General features: G+C 52.6%; 1 protein-coding gene across 3 annotated transcripts; it reads left to right on the top strand.

The window, feature by feature from the left end:
- Positions 1 to 145: 145 nt before the first annotated feature.
- HDGF (heparin binding growth factor) lies at positions 146 to 21,467 on the top strand. Of its 3 annotated transcripts, none has more exons than XM_084824528.1 (6): positions 146 to 193; positions 16,799 to 16,875; positions 18,175 to 18,313; positions 19,159 to 19,335; positions 19,872 to 20,140; positions 21,173 to 21,467. In XM_084824528.1, the coding sequence occupies exons 2-6, from the start codon at positions 16,808 to 16,810 to the stop codon at positions 21,177 to 21,179; spliced, it is 660 nt and encodes a 219-aa protein (XP_084680654.1). In that variant the 5' UTR covers positions 146 to 193; positions 16,799 to 16,807; the 3' UTR covers positions 21,180 to 21,467. The 3 variants fall into 3 exon arrangements, with proteins under 3 accessions (XP_084680654.1, XP_084680655.1, XP_084680656.1); XM_084824529.1 differs by lacking the exon at positions 146 to 193 and adding an exon at positions 780 to 978; XM_084824530.1 differs by lacking the exon at positions 146 to 193 and adding an exon at positions 1,150 to 1,592.
- Positions 21,468 to 22,214: the final 747 nt, after the last annotated feature.

The raw sequence follows: 22,214 nt of genomic DNA, 5'->3' as shown, positions 1-22,214 counted from the left end.
CTCAGCCGGAGGATCAGCGAAGGCCGCAAAATGGCTGTGCGAGTGGGCGGGGCTTGGCGGCGGCCTTGAAAGTCGCCCCGAGGAGCATGCAGAGGGCGGCGAAGAGGGCCCGAAGAAACTAGAGGGCGGGGCGGGGCGGGGGGCCGCTCTTTTAAGGCAGCCTTTCCCGAGGAGCACCTTGAAGCCCGCTGGGGTGTGTTTCATACCGGAAGGCGGAGTACAAAACTCAAGGGGTGTTACGTGCAACATGCAGGCGCCTTAAGCCGTTCGAGGTCCGGGCAGCGCCGACCTCGAACACACGGCGCTGCTGCTGCGCGCCTGCCCCCCCGCGCTGTGCTCGGGGCCCCTTCGAGCCCCTCTCCGCCGGGGCCGCCTCCGCGCAGCCCGGTCCCGCGCAGCCGGGGGTGCCTGCCGGCGCGCCCGCGCTCTGCGCCGCCTGTCCGGAGCCGCTTCCTCGGGAGCCAGGCCCGGCCGAGGCCGCGCGCCGAGCAGTCACCGTGGGCGGCGGGCCGCGGCCAAGCCCCGCTCCGCCCCGCCGGGACGGGCCTTCCCGCCGGCGCGCGCTCGGCCGTCGGCCGGCCTCCGCGCCGCCAGCCTGCGCTGCGCTGCGGCCAGGGGCGGGAGGCGTCGGCGGCCGCCAGGCGGGAGCAGCAGCGAGCCGGCGCGGGGGAGGGGCGGGGGGAGGGGAGGGCGCGCGGGGGAGGGCCCAGCAGGAGCAGCCGCCGCAGCCGCCTTTCAAACAACAGGCGCCCCCGGAGCCTCCGGCGCGCCTGCCCACTGCTGCTCGGCGGCCGAGAGCGCGGCGGCGAGGCGCTCGTGCTCGCTCTCGCGCGGAGGAGGCGCGGCGCCAGGCAGCCATCCCGCCAGGCCCGGCGCCTCTGCCGCCGCGCCATGTCCCGCTCCAACCGGCAGCGCGAGTACAAGTGCGGCGACCTGGTCTTCGCCAAGATGAAGGGCTACCCGCACTGGCCCGCCCGGGTAAGCGGCGGCGGCTGGCGCGCCGGGAGCGCCGGGCCCGCTCCCGCGGGGCTGAGCGTGCGCGCGGCTTGCGCCGGCTCCCGCGGAACGGCGGCCGGGCGGCGGCGGCGGCGCAGGTGCCCCTCGGCGGCGGCGCGGCGAGGCGCGCGGGGGCGGCGCCGAGGCGACTCTGCGCGGCGCGGGCGAGCGCGCCAAGTGCGAGGAGCCTCCGTGGAGGGGAGCCGCGCTGCGCTGCGCCGGGCCTGCTCGGGCCTCCCGGGGCAGGAAGCGACCTGGCGGAGGCTGAGCCAGGCGGGCCTCGCTTGCCCGCCAGCCGGCCCCGTGGCGCTCCCGCCCCGTGGCTTAAGGCTGGGCGGCCCCTGCCGAGCCCCGAGCCGGCCCCGCGGAAGCCCCAGGCTGCCGCGGCCTGCGGCGGCGAGGCCTCTCGCCTTCCTCCCTCTCCGCTTGGCGGGCTCCCCTTGCCTCCCACCCGAGCTCGGGTTGCGTTCGGCCCGGGGCGCAGGGTGAAGCGGACCCCGCGGCTTTCACGGCGCATTTGTATCTCCACGGCCTTGTCGCGTGGGTGTCTCTTGTGCGAGCCCCCTGGAGCGTTCGCTGTGGTACAGAAGTGGCAGGTTAGAAACGAAATGGGGGGAGCAAATGTGCAGGCAGCCCTCTTCCAGCATGTGTGGATGTGTACACGTGTTCGTACACACGAACCCATACTGCAACCGACTTGCGCCAAATTCCATAAATGTGTGCAACCCAGCAGGTCTTTTGCACTTGGGAAATGAGGACTAAATTTACACCATTTGATTTCTGATAAATGGCAATTTACAGTGCAATTCTTTCCATGTTTACTCAGAAGTAAGCCCCATTAAATTCAGTGGGGCTTATTCCCAGCTATATGGGGTAAGCTACAGCCTTAGGGCACAATGCTATGCATGTTTAGGCAGAAAAAAGTGCTGCAGTTCCCAGCATCCCTCCTGCCAGCCAGCGTGCAAACTGGACTTTTTCTCTCTAGACATGCATAGGTTTTCACCTTTAGTCAGTGAACGCCAGATCTGCTCACAAAAGTTGGTGGGAACTGTATTGCCTGCTTGTAAAGCTCAACATGTGCAGGTGTTTGTAAGATGAGGCCCGAGAGCCTTTGAACACATGAGAAAGGAAACTGATGACTGAGGAGACGAACTGATGTCTTTTTGTTATGGTTTGTAAACCTTGCAGCCTATCAGCCAATGCCCTGCATTCTCTGTTGGTCAAGAGACATCAGCATTGCCCACCGCAGATCTATGCAGAGCTTGAGTGGGTTTTTTATTTGTCATTAAAATTATTATTTTATTGCTTGTGATCATAGTAAGTTACTGAGTAATTGAATTCTACTTGGTGGAGACATCAACATTGGTGGGTTGGTCCACCAAACGAGTTACAGTCCTGGTTAAACCTGACTGTGCAGAGTTGGAAGTCTTAACATACGTATTTAGGGTGGTCCAGGTTGGGTGGACAAGTGAAAAGAGTACAGTTCTTATGCTGGGGATGGGGTGGAAATTGAGGAGAAATGAGGCAGCTCCTGGAGCAGCTGAATGCTTCCTCCCGCCAAGGCATCTGAGTGGTTGTGCCCACCCCACATCGAAGATCTTCTGAGGCTCTCTTCCAAACTCCATCCTGTAGGGAGGCTGGATTGGCCTCAACTAGGAGGAGAGCCTTCTCTAGTGGCTTTGGTGCTTTGGAAATCTCTACCTGCAAGCTTTCCAAAAACACTTGACAAACTTTTTTTGCTTTGGTTCGCTTTTGAAAATTAATTTGGCTGTGCTGTTTTCTTTTCTTTTTGGTGGGGTTGTTTACACTTGCTCCCTCATCCCAACCTGGTTTACTCCAACAAAGCTTTTCAGTGGGTGTCTCACTGTATTCACCTTTCGAAGGGTGTCTCAGTCCACAGATCTGTGTTCACAGTAGGGGGAGGGGGAGAGTCGTCACACTATATCATGTGAGGATCTCTATGCAGTTGGGGTGACCCTCAGATAAGCTGTTGGTCTATCAGCCTCACCCACTCCCTGTCTGTGGTATATGCATAATATACCTTACAGGAATGTTGTGAGGATTAATTATATGTATGCCCAAATACTTTAAGCATGTAGGAAGAGGACTGTAGAAGTACTTGAATCTTCCTGTTTTACCTGCACCACTTTTTTGCTTGGTTCTGTAACCCTGAGTGCTAAAAACTTTTGTGTGTGTCCCCCTGCCCCCAAAGAAAATGTATTTATTTTACCTGATTTTTAGGCCACCTTTAAAGGTAGAACCCTCTCAAAAAATAAATATGGGTTTGACCATCTTGTTGTTTGTACAGGACACAAAGACAGCCTGACTTTTAAACCGATACCACTGTGCTTGGATTTAAAGAGCCAGTGTGGTATAATGATTAGAGTGTTGGACTGGGATTCGAGATCCAGGCTCTAGTCCGCGCTCGACCATGAACCAGTCACTGACTCTCAGCCTACCCTGCCTCACAGGGGTGTTATGAGGATACAGTGGAGAGGAGAAGGACCATGTGAGCAGCCTTGGGTTTCTTGCAAGAGGAAAAAAATGGTGGGATGTAATAATAAATGAACAGGCCAGGGGGGCAGTGTTCTTGAATCCAATTACTTCTGTTTTAACTCATTTGTAGTTCTCGAATCCCCTTCCCCAAACTGGTGCCTTCAAGAGGTGTTGGACTTGAACTCCCATCATTTCCAGCCAGCAGGGCCACTGCCATGAGCACAGCAAAAGGGCACAGATCCTGGGGTTGTAACCCTATGCATGTTTGCCTAGAAGTAAGCTGCATCAAACATAGTGGGTGGGGTTTACTTCTGAGTAAACATGCATAGGACTGGGCTGCATGGCAGTCACCCTTTGGAAGGAGACATCTATCCACATGGGTTTGAATTGCTTTGAGTGGTGAAATCTGTGTCCATTTGCATAAAAAGTCAGTTCAGTTTATTGGTCAACCAAAAAGGTTTTAACCACTTAACCATAACACAGCATAACACAAAATGCAGCATAAAATAACCCCAAGAATAAAAACCAATAGCTGTAAAGGGGGGAGGGGCATTTCCTGTGTTTTTAGACCAGCCTTTCCCAAGCTGCTGCCCTCCAGATGTGCTGGGCTGTAACGCCCATCATTCCCAGCCAGGTTGGGGACGGCTGTTTTAGAGGATGCGTGTCTCCGTGGGAGCCTCACCAGCATGGATGGTGCTTGTTACTGGCACTGAAAACATACGAGCTGTGAGGAAGGCTGCTGCCTGATTTAATTGGGGGCGTCTTTTTAATCGATTGAGCAAAGCTTTCCAGCTCTAATAGCGTTATAACACACAGCTTGATTTTTTGTGTTCTTTCAAATCACCACAATGCAGGGTTTGAAAATTGCCTCGCTGTTCCCCGCATCCTGACTGCAAATGGGGGGAAAATAGGAAGATAATAGGTGGGCAGGTGGCGTGGGGGAGGGGCCTTCTACAGGATGTTTTCTTGTTCTGCCTGGGTGGAGATAAGAGCTTGTATTTTATTCTGCAGAAGGTATCATTGCTCGGGTACTAAGGACCTGGTGGTGACCTGATGGAGATGGCATGGCCTGGCCTTTTCTGTTCAGGGTTTAAATAAACAGGTGTTTGTTGGAGGCAAGTGTCCCAAGAGGACTCCCTGAAAGTTTGCCTGTCCTGGGGCCCTGTAGCCACAACAGGAGACGGCAGCTGAACCTGGCATGTCGGCTGTGCTTCACTTTCCTTCCAGGTGTGTAAGTTGTCACTTGCCCCTCCTTTCTCCAGGCAGGAGAGTTTAACCAAAGGTGGCCTTCTCTTCCCTCCCCCCGACCCCCCTGAACAACACATTACTTACATATGTGGGCCGGCAGGCTGCTAGAATTTTGTGTTGGCTAGTAACTTATTTGCAGGTAAGCCCCATTTGTAGGGGGAAGACCCAGTGTAAGAAGTGAAATGAACCACTCTGGGGAGGGATGGGCTCTTTCTGATGATTCATAAAGCTTTATGACATGACCCCGTCAGTGCATTTCCTTGGGTGGTAACAAGTGTTGAGGACCACCGACCAGCACAGATGGTGCTGAGGTGTCTGGAAAGGTCACGTGTCAGGTGGTCTTCGCTGAGGAGGTATGGATGGAGGCCAGCATGGTTGGCCTTAGTCTTCCCTGCCCTGGTGGCCTCGAGATACTTCAGACTGCAACTCCGCATTCTTGGCCATGACATCTGGGGCTGATGGGAGTTGAAGTCCAAAACATCTGGAGGGCACCAGACTAGGGAAGGCTGCTTTAAGGAATTGTATGTTGCTCCCATGGGAGGGGAGTTAGTGTTTTGTAAGCTGCTTATACTCTCATTTAAAGAAACATGGGATGTTAATAATAGTAGGTTAGTGTATTGATCCACTTAGTCTTCTTAAAACAAGCAATGAAATGGCAGTACGGGGCTCTCTCGCCACAGGCTGGAGTTGAAGGGATGTTTATGGGGGCCGGGAGGTGTGTTCAGGGTCTGTTCTTCAGGTAGCATCAGGAGAGCAAGGTCAGACCTGCTGTTCCTAGATCACTCCTCTGCTGCTTGCAATGGCTGATGGCACCTCTGTCCTGGCTGCCATTTTACCTCATGCAACATATGTTTGCACTCACAGAATCATAAGGAAAATGTGTTAGTTCTCCAGTTCACATATTTTCTGAACTTGCATACAATGAAACATATCTTTTCTCAACTGAATAGAGGTTTGAATACTCACCAGGAACATGATCTAGAACCTCTCAGGTTATGTAGCCCATCATGAAATTACCAAGTTTTGTTCATATGGACACTAAGCAAGATCACTTTCTTGAAGGCTAAGTGCCCAGAACTTTTCAGAAGTAAGGGATGGGGGCAGAAGAGTGTTTTATTCCCCAATACAGAAAATATTGGGGGGGGGGGGACAGCCCATGCTGTTTGATGGACAGGACACTATATTAATAATTTGCACAGGAATATATATAATATCACCGGCTGTGTCATATTTATAACCCTTGACTAAGAGCCATATGTTGGCCCCTAATTTGTTCTGTTACGTATTTACAAAAAAGACTAGCAGTGGGATTTCATCATAAAAGCTCTTGTGAGTGTTGCCCCTACGTTTGTTTTCCTTGTATGCATTACATAAAGAATAAATATGCATGGTAAAAATACAGAAAAGAGACATGAAATTAATGCAGAACAGACCGTTTCCTTCACATTCGGATATTTTAAACCAGGTGGTTTAACCACTTACCTGGGAGTGAACCCCACTGAAGCCAAAATAACTTATTTTTGAGTAGTTCTTCGTGGTTTGTGTGCATCACACATATGGGCTCTTCTCCTGCATGGAGGCTCGTTTGGGAAACTTCCAAGTTGAGCAAAGTTTTGGCAGGAACCCCTCCCCCACCGTCTATATTACGTAATTTTCTTACAAAACAATTTAAGTCTCAGAAATCCTGATTTTATTTTAAAAAGCATGTCACTTATGTTTATCCACCTTGGACCAATGTAGCAGGCCCTCTGCTCCCGAGTCCCATCTGGGGCACTTGCTCCCATATTTCATAATCCGTTGGTTTCCCCACAGCATTCAGATGTTACATGAGGCAGTGGTTTCCCTCGTGGTGCCCATGAGCATAAACACCCCACGTGGCACTTGCAAGCAGGTGGGAGCCCCCACCGACATGGCAAGCAAACTGATGAGGAAACCATGAGGCGCCCCGTGATGAGGGCCTCTGTCCGGCCTGTTCGTGCGCAGATAGGCCCTCGCGGCGTTCTTGCTTGATTTGCTGCGGCAGAGGTCAGGTGGATGTGAAGCGGTCGATAGAAAAATCGGTTTATAAGTTGGCAGATCCCTGTTATAAGCACCTGAAATCTGTGTGTGAGAGAGGGAAAGAGCGGATGTGGCTGGAGACAGGGGAGCAAGACTTGGGTTTAATCACCCCCTGGGCCTGTGATTATGAGGAAGCTAATCTGGGCTACTACTACACAGGGCCAGGCCGAGCCGAGCCGTTGAAAGCCGGCTTTCCCCCTTGCCGTCCTCTTTAAGGGCAGGCATTAGCCCTGAACAAAATCAAATGGCGCCTCCTGAGAAGCCCACATATGGGGGGGCGGGGGGGTTCTTATTATCTCCAAGCTGAGTTTAACATGTCCTTGAAGTATTCATTTTCCTGCCCGGACCGGCTCAGCGCTCTCTTTCAAAAGAAGTTTCTTTGTCTCGTGGCACGAGGCCTGGGCCTGCTGCCTCCTTCCTTCCCTGCCTCCTTGTGGTGCCGCTTTTGTCTGTGTCCTCGTACCACAACGGCCGGCCGTGTGTGTGGACCTGCACCACAGACCGGAGGGACCAGCCTGGCGACGGCAGCCGCCTTTTCTCACTGCCGCCACTGCCACCCTCGTTCCCTAAAACCGGGCTTCCTTCCTTCCTTCAACCGTTGGTGGGGCGGGGAGAAGTGAGAGAGGAAAAAAGGAGGCCTCCCTCCTGGGGGAGAGACGGAGAGAGAGAAAAGAAGGAAGAAAAAGGAGCCAGGCCAGCCTGAGCCTTGCGGTTTTGCCACAACATAAAAGGGCCTGGATCTCAGTTACATGGAGGAGGCCCCCTTATGCCGCAGGGCTGAGATTATTATGGGTGCGCGGCGTCCGTCTAGGGATACCAGATGGCCCCTTTATTCCAAGGGATGTCTCCTGTTTCAGCACATCAAAGCTCCCTCAGAGCTGCTGACGCCCCCGCCCCCGCTTTCCATGGAGGTCTACAGAACCGGCCTGGCCTCCCCTCCTCGCAGGGCTGCAGCCACCTGGCCATTTCTGGGGCTGGCTCAAACAGCACTTTTAATGCCCAGGCCCTGTTCATTTGTATGGCTTTGTGCATGTGTCCCTCCACCGTTCGTTACGTTGTGGTTGCTGTTATTCCCAACACAGACGCGCACACTATAGAGCTAAACACTACAGGGGATTACATAACATCACGCTTATTATTTGTGTTGTAGTTGTTGTTATTGCCACTGCAACTACTACTGTTATTTTTATTTTTGTGTGTTAGCTTGCATGGTGGTTTACAGAGTTTCATAGCTCAGCACTAGACAGGCTCCTGCCCTTAAACTGCATGCACTCTAAAACAGACAATAGAGAAGATGGCAGAGCTGGGGCAGAGGGGAAAGGTAGTGAGGAATGGACATGCGGTGATGACTAAAGTACCTGGGAGGGTGTAGCAGGTCCATGGGAAGGTGTAGCAGGGGCCATTGAATTTTTCAGATCTCCCTCTCCAAGGGTGAAGACAGAAATACGTCCTCAAAAGTGTCTTCCATGAGGCTGCGGAAAGATTCCTCTGACCTCGGAGAGGGAGGAAATGGAGGTGTGCTTGCAGAGGCTCTAAATTAGCAGGATCCAAAGCCCTCACGTGAGCGCACATGCACTTATCCTGGAATATTGGGGGTGGGGGGTAGAACTAAACCAGCTCTGGAGCAGGTGTCATTTATTTTCTTCCCAATGGAATCATAGGAGGGGGGGTTGTAATGCTGCTGAATCCACCACCGCCACCTTCCACCCAGGGCATAGGAAAAGGTGGTTCCTCTGCCTTCAGTTCTCCCTCCCACTCCATAAGATTGCTCTGCCTAGAAAGGAATTAACCAAACGGTTGAAATCAAATGAAATACAATTAAAAAGTAGACATAAATAGCTAAAATAGCAGAACTAAAATTAAAAGTCCATAAAAATCCTTAAAAACAGCATAGTTGAACATTTGAAGGTAGCTGAAATTAAATCTCAGTAGATACCTTAAAAGAAAAAGAAGGAGCCTGGTGGATCTGCACAGGGAGGGCTGCTGCCACCACTTGGAAGGCCCTGCTTCTTGTACATACCCTTTGGATTGCAGGTGACACCAGGGTGGGAAGTGGAACTGGGCCTGATCTTAAAGATCAGGCAGGTTCATATGACAGAGTGTGAGGAGTGAACTTGCATCCTGTCTTTTATTTTATTAAATAGATTTATATACTGCTGAACATATTTAAAAATGTCTCTGTGGTTTGCAAAATACATTATACATTAAAACACAGTTAAATACATAAATGTGGCTGGGTGACCAGCCAGATGGGCGCTCAATAAATTAATAAATTAATTAATTAATATTGCTAAAACATTTATATAAAACATTAAGAAAAACAAAGACAATTAAAACACCATAATTACAAACAGACTGGGCGAGCTAAGGTTAGTGAGGGATGCTAAAAGCAATAGAAAGGCTTTCTTCAGATACGTGCATAGTAAAAGAGGAAAGAAATGGCGGTTCAACTATTAAATAAGGATGGCAAAATGATAACAGATGACAAAGAAAAGGCAGGAGTGCTCAATTCCAACTTCAGCTCAGTCTTCTCCCAAAAGAGGGTCTATGACCCCCTGGCAAAGGTGAAGTACAGGCTGAAGGGGCAGGATTGCAGCTTGAGATTGATAGGCATATGGCCAAGGAATACCTGCTTACTTTGAATGAGTTCAAATCTCCAGGACCAGATGAACTGCATCCTAGAGGAATAAAGGAACTGGCAGAAGAACTCTCAGAACCGCTGTCTATTCTCTTTGAGAAGTCATGGAGGACGAGGGAAGTGCCAGATGACTGGAGGAGGGCTAATATTGTCCCTATCTTCAAAAAGGGGGACCCTGGGAACTACAGACCAGTCAGTCCGACATCAATCCCTCGGAAAATTCTGGAGCAGATGATAAAGCAATCCATCTGGAAGCACCTTGACAACAATGCAGTGATGACTTGAAGCCAACATGGATTTGTCAAGAACAAATCCTGCCAGACGAATCTGATCTCATTCCTGGATCAAGTAACCTCCCTTGTGGACTGTGGGAATGCTGTGGACATCATATACCTCGACTTCAGCAAAGCTTTCGACAAAGTGCCCCATGAAATCCTGATGAGCAAACTAGCTCAAAGTGGGCTAGATGAAACAACAATCAGGTGGGCCCAGTGCTCTTCAACATTTTTTTAATGACTTGATTGAGGAGGTGCAGGGAATGCTGATCAGATTTGCAGATGACACAAAATTGGGTGGGATAGCTAATACCCTGGAAGACAGAAAGAAAATTAAAAGGGAACCTGATAGACTGGAGCACTAGGCTGAAAACAACAGAATGACATTTAATAGGGATAAATGCCAAGTTCTGCACGTAGGAAAAAGAAACCAAATGCACAGTTACAAGATGGGGGATACGTGACTCAACCACACTACAAGCGAGAAAGATCTTGGAATTGTTGTCGATCACAAGCTGAATATGAGCCAACAATGTGATGTGGCTGCAAAAAAGGCAAATGCTATTTGGGGCTGCATTCATGTATAGCTTCCCAATCATGTGAAGTACTAGTTCCTCTCTAATCAGCACTGGTTAAGCTTCATCTAGAGTACTGCGTCCAGTTCTGGGTGCCGCACTTTAAGAAGGATGCAGACAAACTGGAGAGGGTTCAGAGGAGGGCAACAAAGTTTTTGTGAACCACCCAGAGAGCTTCGGCTATTGGGCGGTATAGAAATAAAATAAATAAATAAAACAAAAATAATCAGGGGACTGGAAACAAAGCCCTCTGAGGAGAGACTGAAAGAACTGGGCGTGTTTAGCCCCGAGAAGAGAAGACGGAGGGGAGACATGATAGCGCTCTTCAAGTACTTGAAAGGCTGTCACAGAGAGAAAGGCCAGGGTCTCTTCTTGATCATCCCTAGTGCAGGACACGGAATCATGGGCTCAAGTGACAGGAAGCCAGATTCCGGCTGAACATCAGGAAAAACTTCCTGACTGTTAGAGCAACACGACAATGGAACCAATTACCCAGGGAGGTGGTGGGCTCTCCTACGCTGGAGGCATCAAGACGAGGCTGGACAGCCATCTCTCTGTCAGGGATGCTCTGACTTGGATTCCTGCACCGAGCAGGGGGTTGGACATGAGGGTCTTATTGGCCCCTTCCAACCCTACTATTCTGTGATGCTTTGGGCAGCACATTCACACAGGGAAGGCCTAGGTAAAGAAATGTATCTTTAATTGGCACTTAAAGCATGATACAGTTGGTGCCACTTGGTGGTCCTTAACATGGATTAAAGGTAAAGGTGTCCCCAACCAGTCGTGTCCGACTCTAGGGTGCGGTGCTCATCCCCGTTTCTAAGCCGAAGAGCCAGCGCTGTCCGAAGACGCTTCCGTGGTCATGTGGCCGGCATGACAACACCGAGGTGCACGGAACGCTGTTACCTTTCCCGCCAAGGCGGAACCTATTTATCTACTTGCAGTTTCTTGCTTTCGAACTGCTAGGTTGGCAGAAGCTGGGACTGAAGACAGGAGCTCACTCTGTCACACAGCACTCGGGTCTCGAACTGCTGACCTGCCGGCCTTCCAGTCTGCAGTTCAGCATCTTAACCACTAAGCCACCGCGGCCCCTTAACATGGATTAGGCACATACAAACCTTCCTATTTGACTTACAAATTCAAGATAATTTATGCTCAAGTCTTCAAGATAACTTTTGGGCAGTTTTTGCCCTTGTTACCGAGGTGCCATGGAGTCGTCGTCGTCCCCCCGCGCCAGTCTTCCGGGAGCAGGGCGGGGGCCTGTTCCGCTTCATGTTGTGAGCCTGGAACTGGCAGTGCTTGTGACTGACAGGCCTCCACTCATCCATGAGCTGGAATATACTGCCTGTGCCTGCACACAGTCATGATGGTGAAGAGCTAGCAAAAGGATGGATTTTCCCCTTCCTTGTAAAACAGGCTTGTTTGTTTCCCTGAAAAGGTGATCCCAGGTCTGCGCTATTGACCTGTGAGAAAAGGGGTGTGACGATTTATGGCGTGCACATTTCAAAGTCAAGCTGCCACAGGCTCTTCCTTGCCTGGGTCCAGGTTGGCTCCCAGCTTGACTAGCAAGCAGGGTTGAGCTCTGTTCTTTGCCATTTTGGTGCCTGCCCCTTTACAAGTGCAAACATCTTTAAACACACCCTTTGCCCAGAGGCTGCCTACTTTAGGAGTGGCACTTGCTCTGCGTGAGTGCGCGTGCGCGTGGGGTGTGTGTGTGCCTGTATGTAGATGGTGTGTGGTTCTGGATTTGGTCTGACCCACTCCTAGCCTCAGTTGAGACACATGAATGGGGAGTACAGTCTGGCCACCTCTTTGTGTAAACCTTTCTAGGCTGCCCCACGCCCTTCTCCAGCAAGAGGGCGTCTGCAGTAGGGGTGGCTTCCTGGCCCCACCTGTTCAAAGTCTGCCTCTTCTCCCGGTGTGCTATTACGTGAGGAGGACTGGAGTGGTGGAGAGGATGCTGGGTGTCTTTGTACATTCTTTGGAGGGTAGCAAGTGAGGAAGCCTGCTTTTCTGTGAGTTTTCCGTGGTATGGCCCACGTAGGGTAAAGGGGCACAGGGGTCCTGGTTTTATACCCTTCTGTTGTCCCCTAAGAGTGCCACCTTGCCCTCAACATCCATCCTCTTTGTGCATCTACCTGCATGACGAGACACAGAGGCGAGGGACAGCGAGTGCAGCGCCAGCCAAACGGATACACTTGGCAGAGCAGCTCCAAGATTAGGGTCACATTTGGTCCTTGTGAGCAACTGGGACATGGAGCTAAAACAGCCAAGAGTCTTGTGGCACCTCAGACAGTTCCATAACGTGCTGATGCATAGCAGATATTGGATGAACAGTAGCTGAGAAAGCTCGCACCAGGGGTCAATGGACAACACGCACACACACCCGGGGCCAAGGAAACCTGTTTATGAGCCAGATTTTCCAGTTTGCCCAGCTTCCCCCCATAGCAGGGTGTCCCCTTGGCCAAAGACCCAAATGGTGCTGGGGGGGGGGTGTGTGGAACCAACCAGTAAGTAAGAGATAATTGCATCAGGCAAATGCTCTCAGACTTCTGTGTCACACAGTCACAGATAATGCAGATTAGCATAGCTGACTCCTACACAAGCTGAGGGAAACAGCCTGTCTGGGGGAGATCTGCCCTTCTGCAAGGCGCCTGAAGGGGTTTCCACTGGCCTGGGAGGGAAGATGCTACGGCGGCCTCCGTCTTGCAAAACCCACCCTCCCAGCCAGCACTGTTGCAATGGTCCTGGCATGCGTGTGTTAATGTGGCGAGAGGGACGATGCCAAGCTGGGGGAGGGAGAGCAGCCGGTCTTCTTTGCTGTCTCCCCCTCCGGGGGCCATGGTTGCCCTCTGCTCCCAGGCTTCCATGCTCCTGTTTGCTGGGGCAGCCTGCGCCAAGAGTGGGAAGAGCCACTGGGTGGTCTGGCTCTGGTCCTCAGCCACAAGGCCTAACCGACATGGCCACCTTCGTGCCCGCCTGCCTCAGCGCCGTAGCAGTTAGGAGGCACTTTCTAATGTTTAACATGCCCCTGACCCTCCCTGTTGCTCTTTGTCCCGCTCTGGGCGTGCAGAGGGAGTAGATGATTTCCTCGCGGCGGGGGGGGGGGGGAGGTAAAATTCTCTTGTGCTCCCCCCCAATGAATGAAAGGAGCCAGCCTCATTGAGCAGGGGGTTGGACTCAATGGCCTTGTAGGCCCCTTCCAACCCTACTATTCTATGATTCTCAGCCCGGCCTGGCCGGTCTGCTGGATCCATGTCCGTTGCAGCAGCTGGGCCGAGCCCCTGGTGCCCTCCGCATGGCTGTTTGTTTGTTGACATGGGCAGCCTGCATGCTGCAAGCGCCGCGCCCTGGCTCTGCCAGCTGGTGTGGCACTGGGCGCCTGCCGCTTCCGAGAGGAAACCCGAGCAAGCGTGAGCAAGGGAGAGGCCTCCGACCCGGCAGCGGCAATGACTCAGCGAAAGCAGCGCCAGCTGTCGGCTGTTCTGAGTCTGGAGGAGCCGCGGGCAGAGCAGTCCTCTGTCCCATCCGGGGCGGGGGGTCACCGGATCCGGTTTTCCTATGTGACGGCTACCCGAACATGGGGCTGGGCTCAGGCTCTACAGGGCAAGTCCAAGTGGCCAAGCCCCTTTGACGCTGGCCATTGCTGTGGCACAAGCCACTGCCATTTCTGTTTGGCATCCTCTGGGCTTGCGGGTAGCTGGTGTGCCTTTGTACATGGCTAATCGTTTTGGGCAGGTCTGTTTATCCTATGTGAATTTGCAGAATCCTTCTTTTTTAAAGCCAGTCTCAGTTAGTGGCCATCCACACATACTGTGGTTGTGACCAAAGAGTGAGAACAAATAAACAACCACAAACTAGACTTGCGAAGCTCAGGAATGCCCTTTGCTTAGGGCAGTTCACTAAGCCCCCACTTTTAGGATATTCAGGAAGCAGCGAGAGAGATCTTCTGTTGTGCTTCTGGAAATGAGGACTCTCTCTCAGGATTGGGTTTGGTCCCTGTTCCCCATTTTGAGTTTGTATTTAATACTGCTTTTATTGGTTAGTGTTTCGTATTTCATACTCCATGTTGGAAACATTAGTCAAAAAGTGGAGTGAAAACGTAAGTAAATAAATGAAATCTGTAGGCACTCCGCAGGTTGGTTCACTGTTGCAAGAGGGCTCCGCACGATACCCCTGGGGTGCGCCCATGCTGAGGGTTGTGCAGGGCCTTTGCCCTTCGTGGCCATGGATCCCGGGCAGCACTGCTGAGCTGGTGGCGGGTGACCAGTGATTCTGCTTCCCGCTCGGGGAAAGGGAACACTGGGGCTTTGCGGACATGGTGCCTCCCAGCTCTCCTCTTTGTGAGGGTGTCTTTGTTCCTTCTTGTGTCTTGGGAATATTGTGTTACCCTCACATCTTCCTCCCAGGAGAGGCAGCACCTGCCTGTCTCAGAGCATCGGGAGACCTGGGAGGAGTAAGTGCTCATGTCTCCAGAGCGTTTTTAAGCAACACCAGCTGGTCAGTGGGTCTTCCGTGAGAAAGCGGCAGGTGGGTGAGAGCGTGAGCCCATCTCTGCGGTGTCTTGAGCCAGGCTCCTGTGAAATCCCTTCTGCCGAGGGTCCCTGCTCAAAGGCCACTGCTGAGCCCAAAGGCAAGGGCTTCTTTCTGCCTTTCCTGGCCAGAGACGGGAGCATATCTTTTGGCTACCTCCCAGCTGGCACGCTTGACACAAGGCCTGGGCAGAGCCTTGCAAGACGTTACATGCGGAGCTGGGCCGTGAGGTGGAGCAAAGGGGAACCATTGCCCTTTTGCCCCCTAGGCAGGCAGGTTGAAGGCTTGCGGAAACATGCCATTTCTACACATTCACCTGTTGCACCCCTAACTCCTTGTAGGGCTGGCTCTGAGCAACGGAGGCTCGACTCGCCCCCAGCTCTGAGCTGTCAATCTCCGCCTCCATCTCCCCTTGTAAAGCCCCAGCAGCCATCGCCATTCTCACGCCGACTGGGAAGAAAGGCGCCCTCTTCCCCCATTTGTCCACCCTGGTGGCTTGACTACACCCACGTGCCACCCCCTTTCTGCCTTGGCTGACAAAGGGGGGGCAGGAGCCACCATTTCCTCTTGCAAGCTTTAGCAGCCCGCTGCCCTTTGGAATGACGCCCTCTCCATGAGGTGGCTGCATGGGGCGGGGGGGGGGAGCAGAACAGCACACCTTTGTTAATGATTAAAGGGTGGAGGAGCAAATCCAGCTGGAATTTGGGGAGGTGGGGCTGGCTTTCCTGGCTGCTGTTCTCTGCTTGTCCTGATCTGCAGGCGTTTGTGGGTTCCATTATTCTCCCCTGGCCAGCCGGCCAGCCTGTCGTCACCCAGCTGCAAAATTTGCTGAGCCAAATGTGTCTCACAGTCTAGACAGGAGCTTACGGTTGGCCAGGAGAGCTGCCAGGGCCCAGCCACGGCTCTCGTTGAATCGCCCTCGGGGAGAGATGGGAGGCGGCAATGAGCAGGGGTTGGGAGCCTTTGGCCGTAGCATTTGGTCATGTCCATGGGTTCCAGGCGTCAGGCAGTTGTTGACTGCAAAGGATATTTAATATATCCTTTATTTTTAATATATTTAATATATTTAATTTAATTTTTTAATATATTTAATACATCCAGGTATTAAAGGCGATCCTTAAGTTTGAAATGATGTTGGTTTGTTCCATTACTTATGAGCCACCAACGATGGGGGTGTGTATCTGCCACTGGCTGTCCTTCCTGAATGGTTAGTGCCCCACTTTTGTCAAACCCCTTGAATGACAGCTGAAAGTCCTGACTTCGCTCCCATCTCGGTGTGTTTCCTTTCAACTTCAATGTGGTGGTGTACAGAGGCCAACTGCCAAAACAGTTATCCTTGTTCCGATATTTCTGGCCCTGACTGTAGCTAAAGTCCATCAAGAGATGACTACTCCTCCTTCATGAATTTGCCAAATACCCTTTTTACAGCCATTGCCACATTTCATGGCAGGGAATTTTTATACATTAATTCCTCATTTCATGAAGACGTCCTTGCCTGCCCTGAATCTGTTGCCCGTCCATTTCTGGGGATGGCTCAGAGTTCTAGCCTTACGGATTTGCCCTATGGCCTTGCCGTTCTCTGTTGGAAGCTAGGCCCCCTCCCTCAATGGCTACAGTCTGAGGTGGCGGCGAGTCACAGGCATGCAGCAGTTCTCGGCTGACATGGCCTTCACAGCTCCATGGCAACAATGGTGCATGATGTGCTTACGACTGTGATGGGCCAAAATCCAACGACAGCCCTGGAGCCCGAGTCTCCTTCAGCTGAACAGCTAAACTAGTTTTGGGAGGTCATCTTCCTGCGCTACCCCGACTCCTGCAAAAACGAGTGCCCCCAAATCTGATGAGAGCAGCCGTAACTTAAGGTGCACACGTAGTGCGTGCGTAGAAGTCCCATACGGAGATCTTACTTAAAACAGAAGTAGTAAGAAAATTGTTCTGCACCATAGTGCATTTAGCAAACACTTGCTCTTTTCATACAGATTGACGAGATGCCGGAATCCGCCGTGAAATCAGCCTCCAACAGATACCAAGTCTTTTTCTTTGGGACTCATGAAACGTGAGTACATAAGAACAACAAAAAGAGCCATGCTGGATCAGACCAAGGTCCATCTAGCCCAGCATTCTGATCACACAGTGGCCAACTAGCTGCCCATGAGAAACCCACGTGAGTGCAACAGCACCCTCCCACCCATGTCCCCAGCAACTGGTGTACATAGGCATACTGCCTCTGATCCTGGAGGTAGCATATAGCCATCAGGACTAGTAGCTGTTGATAGCCTTCTCCTCTTCCGTGAATTTGCTGAATCCCCTTTTAAAGCCATCCAAATTGGTGGCCATCGTTACATCTTGTGGTAGCAAATTCCATAGTTTATGTATGTGCTGTGTGAAGAAGGGCTTCCTTTACTCTGTCCTGAATCTCCCACCGTTCAGCTTCATAGGATGCCCCTATTGGGTTCTCCATGCATAATTTTATATACCTCTGTCATGTCTCCCATTACTCGTCTTTTTTCCAAGCTAAACAATCCCAGCTGTTTTAACCTTCCCTCACAGGGGATTTGCTCCAGCCCCATGATCGTTTTGGTTGCCCTTTTCTGTACCTTTTCTAGCCATTTTGGAGCTGCAGTGACCGGGACTGTACAGAATATTCCTAGTACCATCAATTTGTATAAGGGCAGTATGATATTGGCAGTTTGATTGTCAGCTCCTTTCCTAATGTTCCCCAACATGGAATTTGCCTTTCGCAGCAGCTGCACCCACGGCCAGCATTTTCATCAAGCTGCCCTCAGCCACAACCCCAGGAGCCCTTTCCTGTCAGGCACCATCAGCTCGGCCCCCATCAGCAGCAGATCTGTGAAGCTGGGACTTTTTGTCCCAACATGTATCATTTTACACTTTCTTATACTGAGCTGCACTTGCCATTTTGATGCCAATTCCCACACTACACAGAGACCTATTTGGAGCTCTTTGCTATCAATTTTTGTTTTGACAACCCTAAATAATTTGGTGTCATCCACAAACATGGTCTGCTCACCCCTAACTCCAGATCATTTATGAATGAGTAGAATGCAGTAGCAAACCTCTCCACACAGCCAAGCTTTGAGGGTTGGTTGTTCCCGGATGTTTTGGGCTTGGGATCCAGAACTGGCTACAACATGTAGGTGTTCACCGGGGCTGTCGCATGTGTACACGGAATGCTTTCCCCTTCAGAATGCGCACATGAAAGGGAGTCCCGTTCTTTCCTCATCCCTGCTTGTTAGTCCTGTGAAGGAGAGCGCTGCCCATTGTAGCATCGTTACAGATTCTAGCCTGCTCTGTTCTGTGACCTGCACCTTCTCCTCCCTTTTTCTCTGCTCAGGGCATTCTTGGGCCCCAAAGATCTCTTTCCATATGAAGAGTGCAAGGCGAAATTTGGCAAGGCCAACAAGCGGAAAGGCTTCAGTGAAGGCCTCTGGGAGATCGAGAACAACCCGACCGTCAAGGCCTCTGGATACCAGGTGCGCCTGTTATGGGCTGGAGCATCAGCCGGGCTGAACAGGCCGATTGGCTGTGATCTTGTTCTGCCTCTCTGTGCAAGAGGCGGTGACAGCTATGTTCCTTTTATGGGAGGGAATGAGGCCAGAGTGCGAGACAGAGCACATCTCAGCTCACGTTTGAAACGAGGACCCCATGGGGGTCCTTGTCCAGGCTTCTGTGGTTTCTGTATTGTTTAAAAAAAAACCCTCCCCATTCTGCATGGACATCGTGTAGAGCAGCATATGGTGCCCTCCAGATGTTTATAACTACAGAGCCCACAATCCCCAACCATTGACCATGCTGGCTGGGGCTGGTGGGAGTTGTAGGCCCAAGGAAGGATGTCCTGCTCTGAATCTGGGAGCCCCCAGCCGCCCTGCTCACCTTGGGGCCAGCATGACAGTGTCCAGAAGAGCCCAGGGCCTCTCGCCTGGGACACTTGCCCTGCCTGCACATGGTGGTGCAGATGCCTAGCTAGGCAGCACAGCATGGGGCCTGGATTCTGTTGATGCCACGGAATCCAGGGGGGCATTTGGGAGGCTCGTCCCCCGTCCCCATCTCAGCCTCCCGCTCTATGGGGGCGGCGTCCCAGTCTCCAGGGCACCAGTGGAGGGGGCAGCGCTCTCCCCCCCTGCGGTGGGAGGCCTCAGTCCTTGGCAGGCAAAGCAGAGCCTAGCCCCTTCTCATTCCAGTCCCAGTGGGGAGGCTGAGGTCGAGCCTGGCCTGACTCAGTACGCACCGTTCTCCACTCCCTCATGCATCTGAACACCTGGCAGTTCTTCTTTGAGCTGTCTGCTCCTTCTCATTCAGCTATCTCTCCTTCCTCCAGCCCACCCAGAAAAAGGGCTCCACGGAGGATGCCAAAGCTGAACGGGAGCCGGAAAGTGAGAAGAAAGGCAGCCCAGAGGGAAGCAGCGATGAGGAAGGCAACCTGGTGATTGACGAGCAGTCCAAGGAGAAGAATGAGAAGGCTGGGAACAAGAGGAAAGCAGAGGGTGGCCTGGAGGTAGGGAGCAGGGCCCTTCCCCACCAGCTCATTCCCACAGCCCTCAGCTATGGCCTATCTGGGGCGAGCAGGATTTTAAAAATCGGGCACCGGCCTCTTTTAAGCACTTCAGATCTTCAACTTTGGCAATCAAAGGCTGAAGCCCAAATTTTGCATTTCATATTTAAATTTTGGAGTCTCAAGGTTACCTTCTGCAGCGCATATCAGAGCTCTTTGTGTTGTGTTTCCAGGTGCAAATGTTTGGCCTAAAAAGAGCTATCTTCAGAGCCTTTAAACGTTGAAAATTTAGCAAATCTCGCTGACATGGTGTCTTCCACCATCAGTGCTCTTTGGAAGGGTTGTGGGGGCTGCAGAAAACCTGCCCCCAAGGGGAAATGAATTTGAGTGAAGGGTGCTTGTCTCTTGCCGGCTGCCTTAATCTCCTTGGGATCTACCCCATTTCTGTCAACCTCCTCCTCTCACATTCCCGTATTTCCAAGGCTAAACTGTGTGTGCGTTCGTGCGCACATCCTGACCAGGCATTTCTCTCCTTGTAGGACTCTTCCCCCAAACGCATCAAGGAAATGGAGGATCAGGAGGATGCCGGGGAGAAGCCAGGATGTGAAGATGCCCCCAAGGAGGCAGAGAAGCTGAAGATCAGCCTCCCAGAGGCAGGAGACAAGGAGAAGAACAGCAGCAGCACCAATCCCTCGGCCTTGCCAGGAGCAGAGGATGAGGGGAAGGAGAAAGCCACCACCGAGGAGGAGGAGGAGGAGGAGGAAGAGGAGGAGGAGGAGGAGGAGGAGAGCAGAGACCACAAGGAGAGGTAGGTGCACCACAGAGCCGCCAGGTGGGGCTCCTTCCTGACAAGGGATGGCTAAAGTGGTGGTGGGTGAGAGGATGACTGGGGGGGACATGGGGGGGTTCCAAAATAACGCCTGGCACAGAGGACGTGGAGAGAGGCTACGTGCCCCCTACCCTGCTCTGCTGTCATGATACCACTCGATGGGCAGGAGATTCTGGAGCCACAGAAGAACAGAGTTCTTCACAGCGTACAGAGTGACGGGATTTGCTGCCTCCAGAGGGCACGATGGCTTTGCATGGGGATTAGACATGGGGGGGGGGGGGCGGTATCCATGTCTCTCGGCCAGTTTAGCTGGACGGCGCTCCTTGTTCAGAGGCACTCTGCTGGAGGACAAACAGTGGGGCGGAGCTGCCGCCCCATCCGTGCCCTGCTGTAGAGCGGCTAGTGGGCGAGGTCAATCCTCCATCTGACTCAACAGGGACACTTTTAGGGGCACTTGGTTGCAGGGGACATGCCAGTGAGCCAGATGCTCCCCTCCCTCCCAGTCCCCCCACAGAGCCCCTCGCCTGCCAAGTCTTTGCCACAACCCCTTGGCCCGGCCCCCAGTTCCCTACTGTGAGGAAGCCGAACTCAGCGTGAGGGCAAGCCGTGCCTGCTCCTCCCTCCGTTGCTTCCCCTGGCTGACCTCTAGGCTGGATCGCAGCCCTGCAGGGGAGAGTCCAGTCATCCATGCTGGTGGCACTATGTGCAGAAACAGATACATGAGCACAGATGTACATCTCACTGCGCTCAGGGCTGCTGGGAGACCTGGCAGCATTTGTGTATACACCCGAGTCCCATCCTCAGAGTGCGAATTGTCCATCTCGGCCCCTCCTACTGAACCAGCTCCACACAATCAGCTCCCCTGCCACAGAGAATTCTGTCTGAAGAATGCCCCCCGCCCCGAGCTGCTGCCGCCTAGGGGCAGCTTTTGGCCCACTGCTCTGGGCCGGCCTGCCTGGGCCCTCCTTTCTGACACTGACAGCTGTCTTTTTCCTCTGCTTGCTCTCCTAGCCTGTAGCTGGCCGACCCAGTCTGCTCTTTCGGCCCGATCCCGACCTGCTGGTTTCCCTGGGTGCTAAGAACCAGATTTTGTCGTCCTTGGCTTGCCGTCTCCACCGCTCAGGGGGAAGGGAGTCAAGATCAACCTTTCTACAGAAGCAAAAGGAAATTGTCCTGCCCGGCCAACCCGCATCTCTCCTGGCCAGCCGTTTTGCTGGCCCTGTGCTTTGAGTTAGTAATTTCTGGGGGGTGGGAGCGCTGATCAGCCCCTTTGAAATAAAAGCAGTTGAATGCCTTTTTAAAAAAATGTTTCCGATCGCTTGCTGCCACTGTCTGTTCTGTGCTGAAATCCTGCTGCTTTTTCCTGCCCACTTGAAGGCACTTAGAAAAGGGTCTTCTGCTCATATAAAGATTTGTGATGCCCAAAGTGTCTCCCCCATTACATGAGAGCTAGAGGCCCCTCTGGCTGTGCTCCCTCCCCTCCTTGCCCCCCAACATTGGTGGACTGCTCAGAAGGCACTCCACACAGCAGAAGCTGCATCTACCTGACAAATTGGTTCCAAACTAATTGTACAGCCTCCGTCCATGCTCCAAAAGAAAGGAATCTGGGCATTGTGCTTTTGTGATGATTCTCTTGGAGCTCCTCTGCCTCGTCACAGAATTGCATTACCCAGGATTACTGGGGGGGGGTGCGCATGCAGGGGGGGTCAATGTAAAAACAAACTGCGTGCACAGATGGCTGCCTTATATATCTTAGGGGCCTCCTTTGCTTTGCTGTTTGTGGGAGGATCATGCGTGAACTTCACTGCCCTCTTTGTTCTGCCTGCCCCCACCCCACCCAACATTTTTAAAACCGGACCTCTTGGGGGCGGGGGTCCCAGTTCCAGCTTCCAGTTCCAAGGCCTTGAGCATGTTCCAGAACCAGCCACCCTCAGAGCAGCCTGTCAGTGCAACAGCTTGGCGAGAGCGTGGCAGGCCCCTGGCGTCACGCGGGGTGGCGCTGTTGTCTCAGAAACCGCCCTGGAGCAGGCTTTGCAGGACAGAGCTGTGCTTG

Source organism: Heloderma suspectum, chromosome 17, assembly GCF_057233095.1.
Source record: "Heloderma suspectum isolate Gila_16-S chromosome 17, 16-S_ref, whole genome shotgun sequence".
NCBI lineage: Eukaryota > Metazoa > Chordata > Lepidosauria > Squamata > Helodermatidae > Heloderma > Heloderma suspectum.
The sequence above is the reverse complement of the archived record's forward strand: the minus strand, read 5'-3'. Positions and strand labels throughout refer to the sequence as shown.

What these genes read in the sequence shown, in the direction of transcription:
- HDGF (XM_084824529.1), top strand. Translation starts at nt 892, where the DNA reads ATGTCCCGCTCCAACCGGCAGCGCGAGTACAAGTGCGGCGACCTGGTC. An exon ending in TTCTTTGGGACTCATGAAAC is followed by an intron (nt 16,876 to 18,174) that starts GTGAGTACATAA and finishes TTCTCTGCTCAG; the next exon opens with GGCATTCTTGGGCCCCAAAG. An exon ending in AAGCAGAGGGTGGCCTGGAG is followed by an intron (nt 19,336 to 19,871) that starts GTAGGGAGCAGG and finishes CTCTCCTTGTAG; the next exon opens with GACTCTTCCCCCAAACGCAT.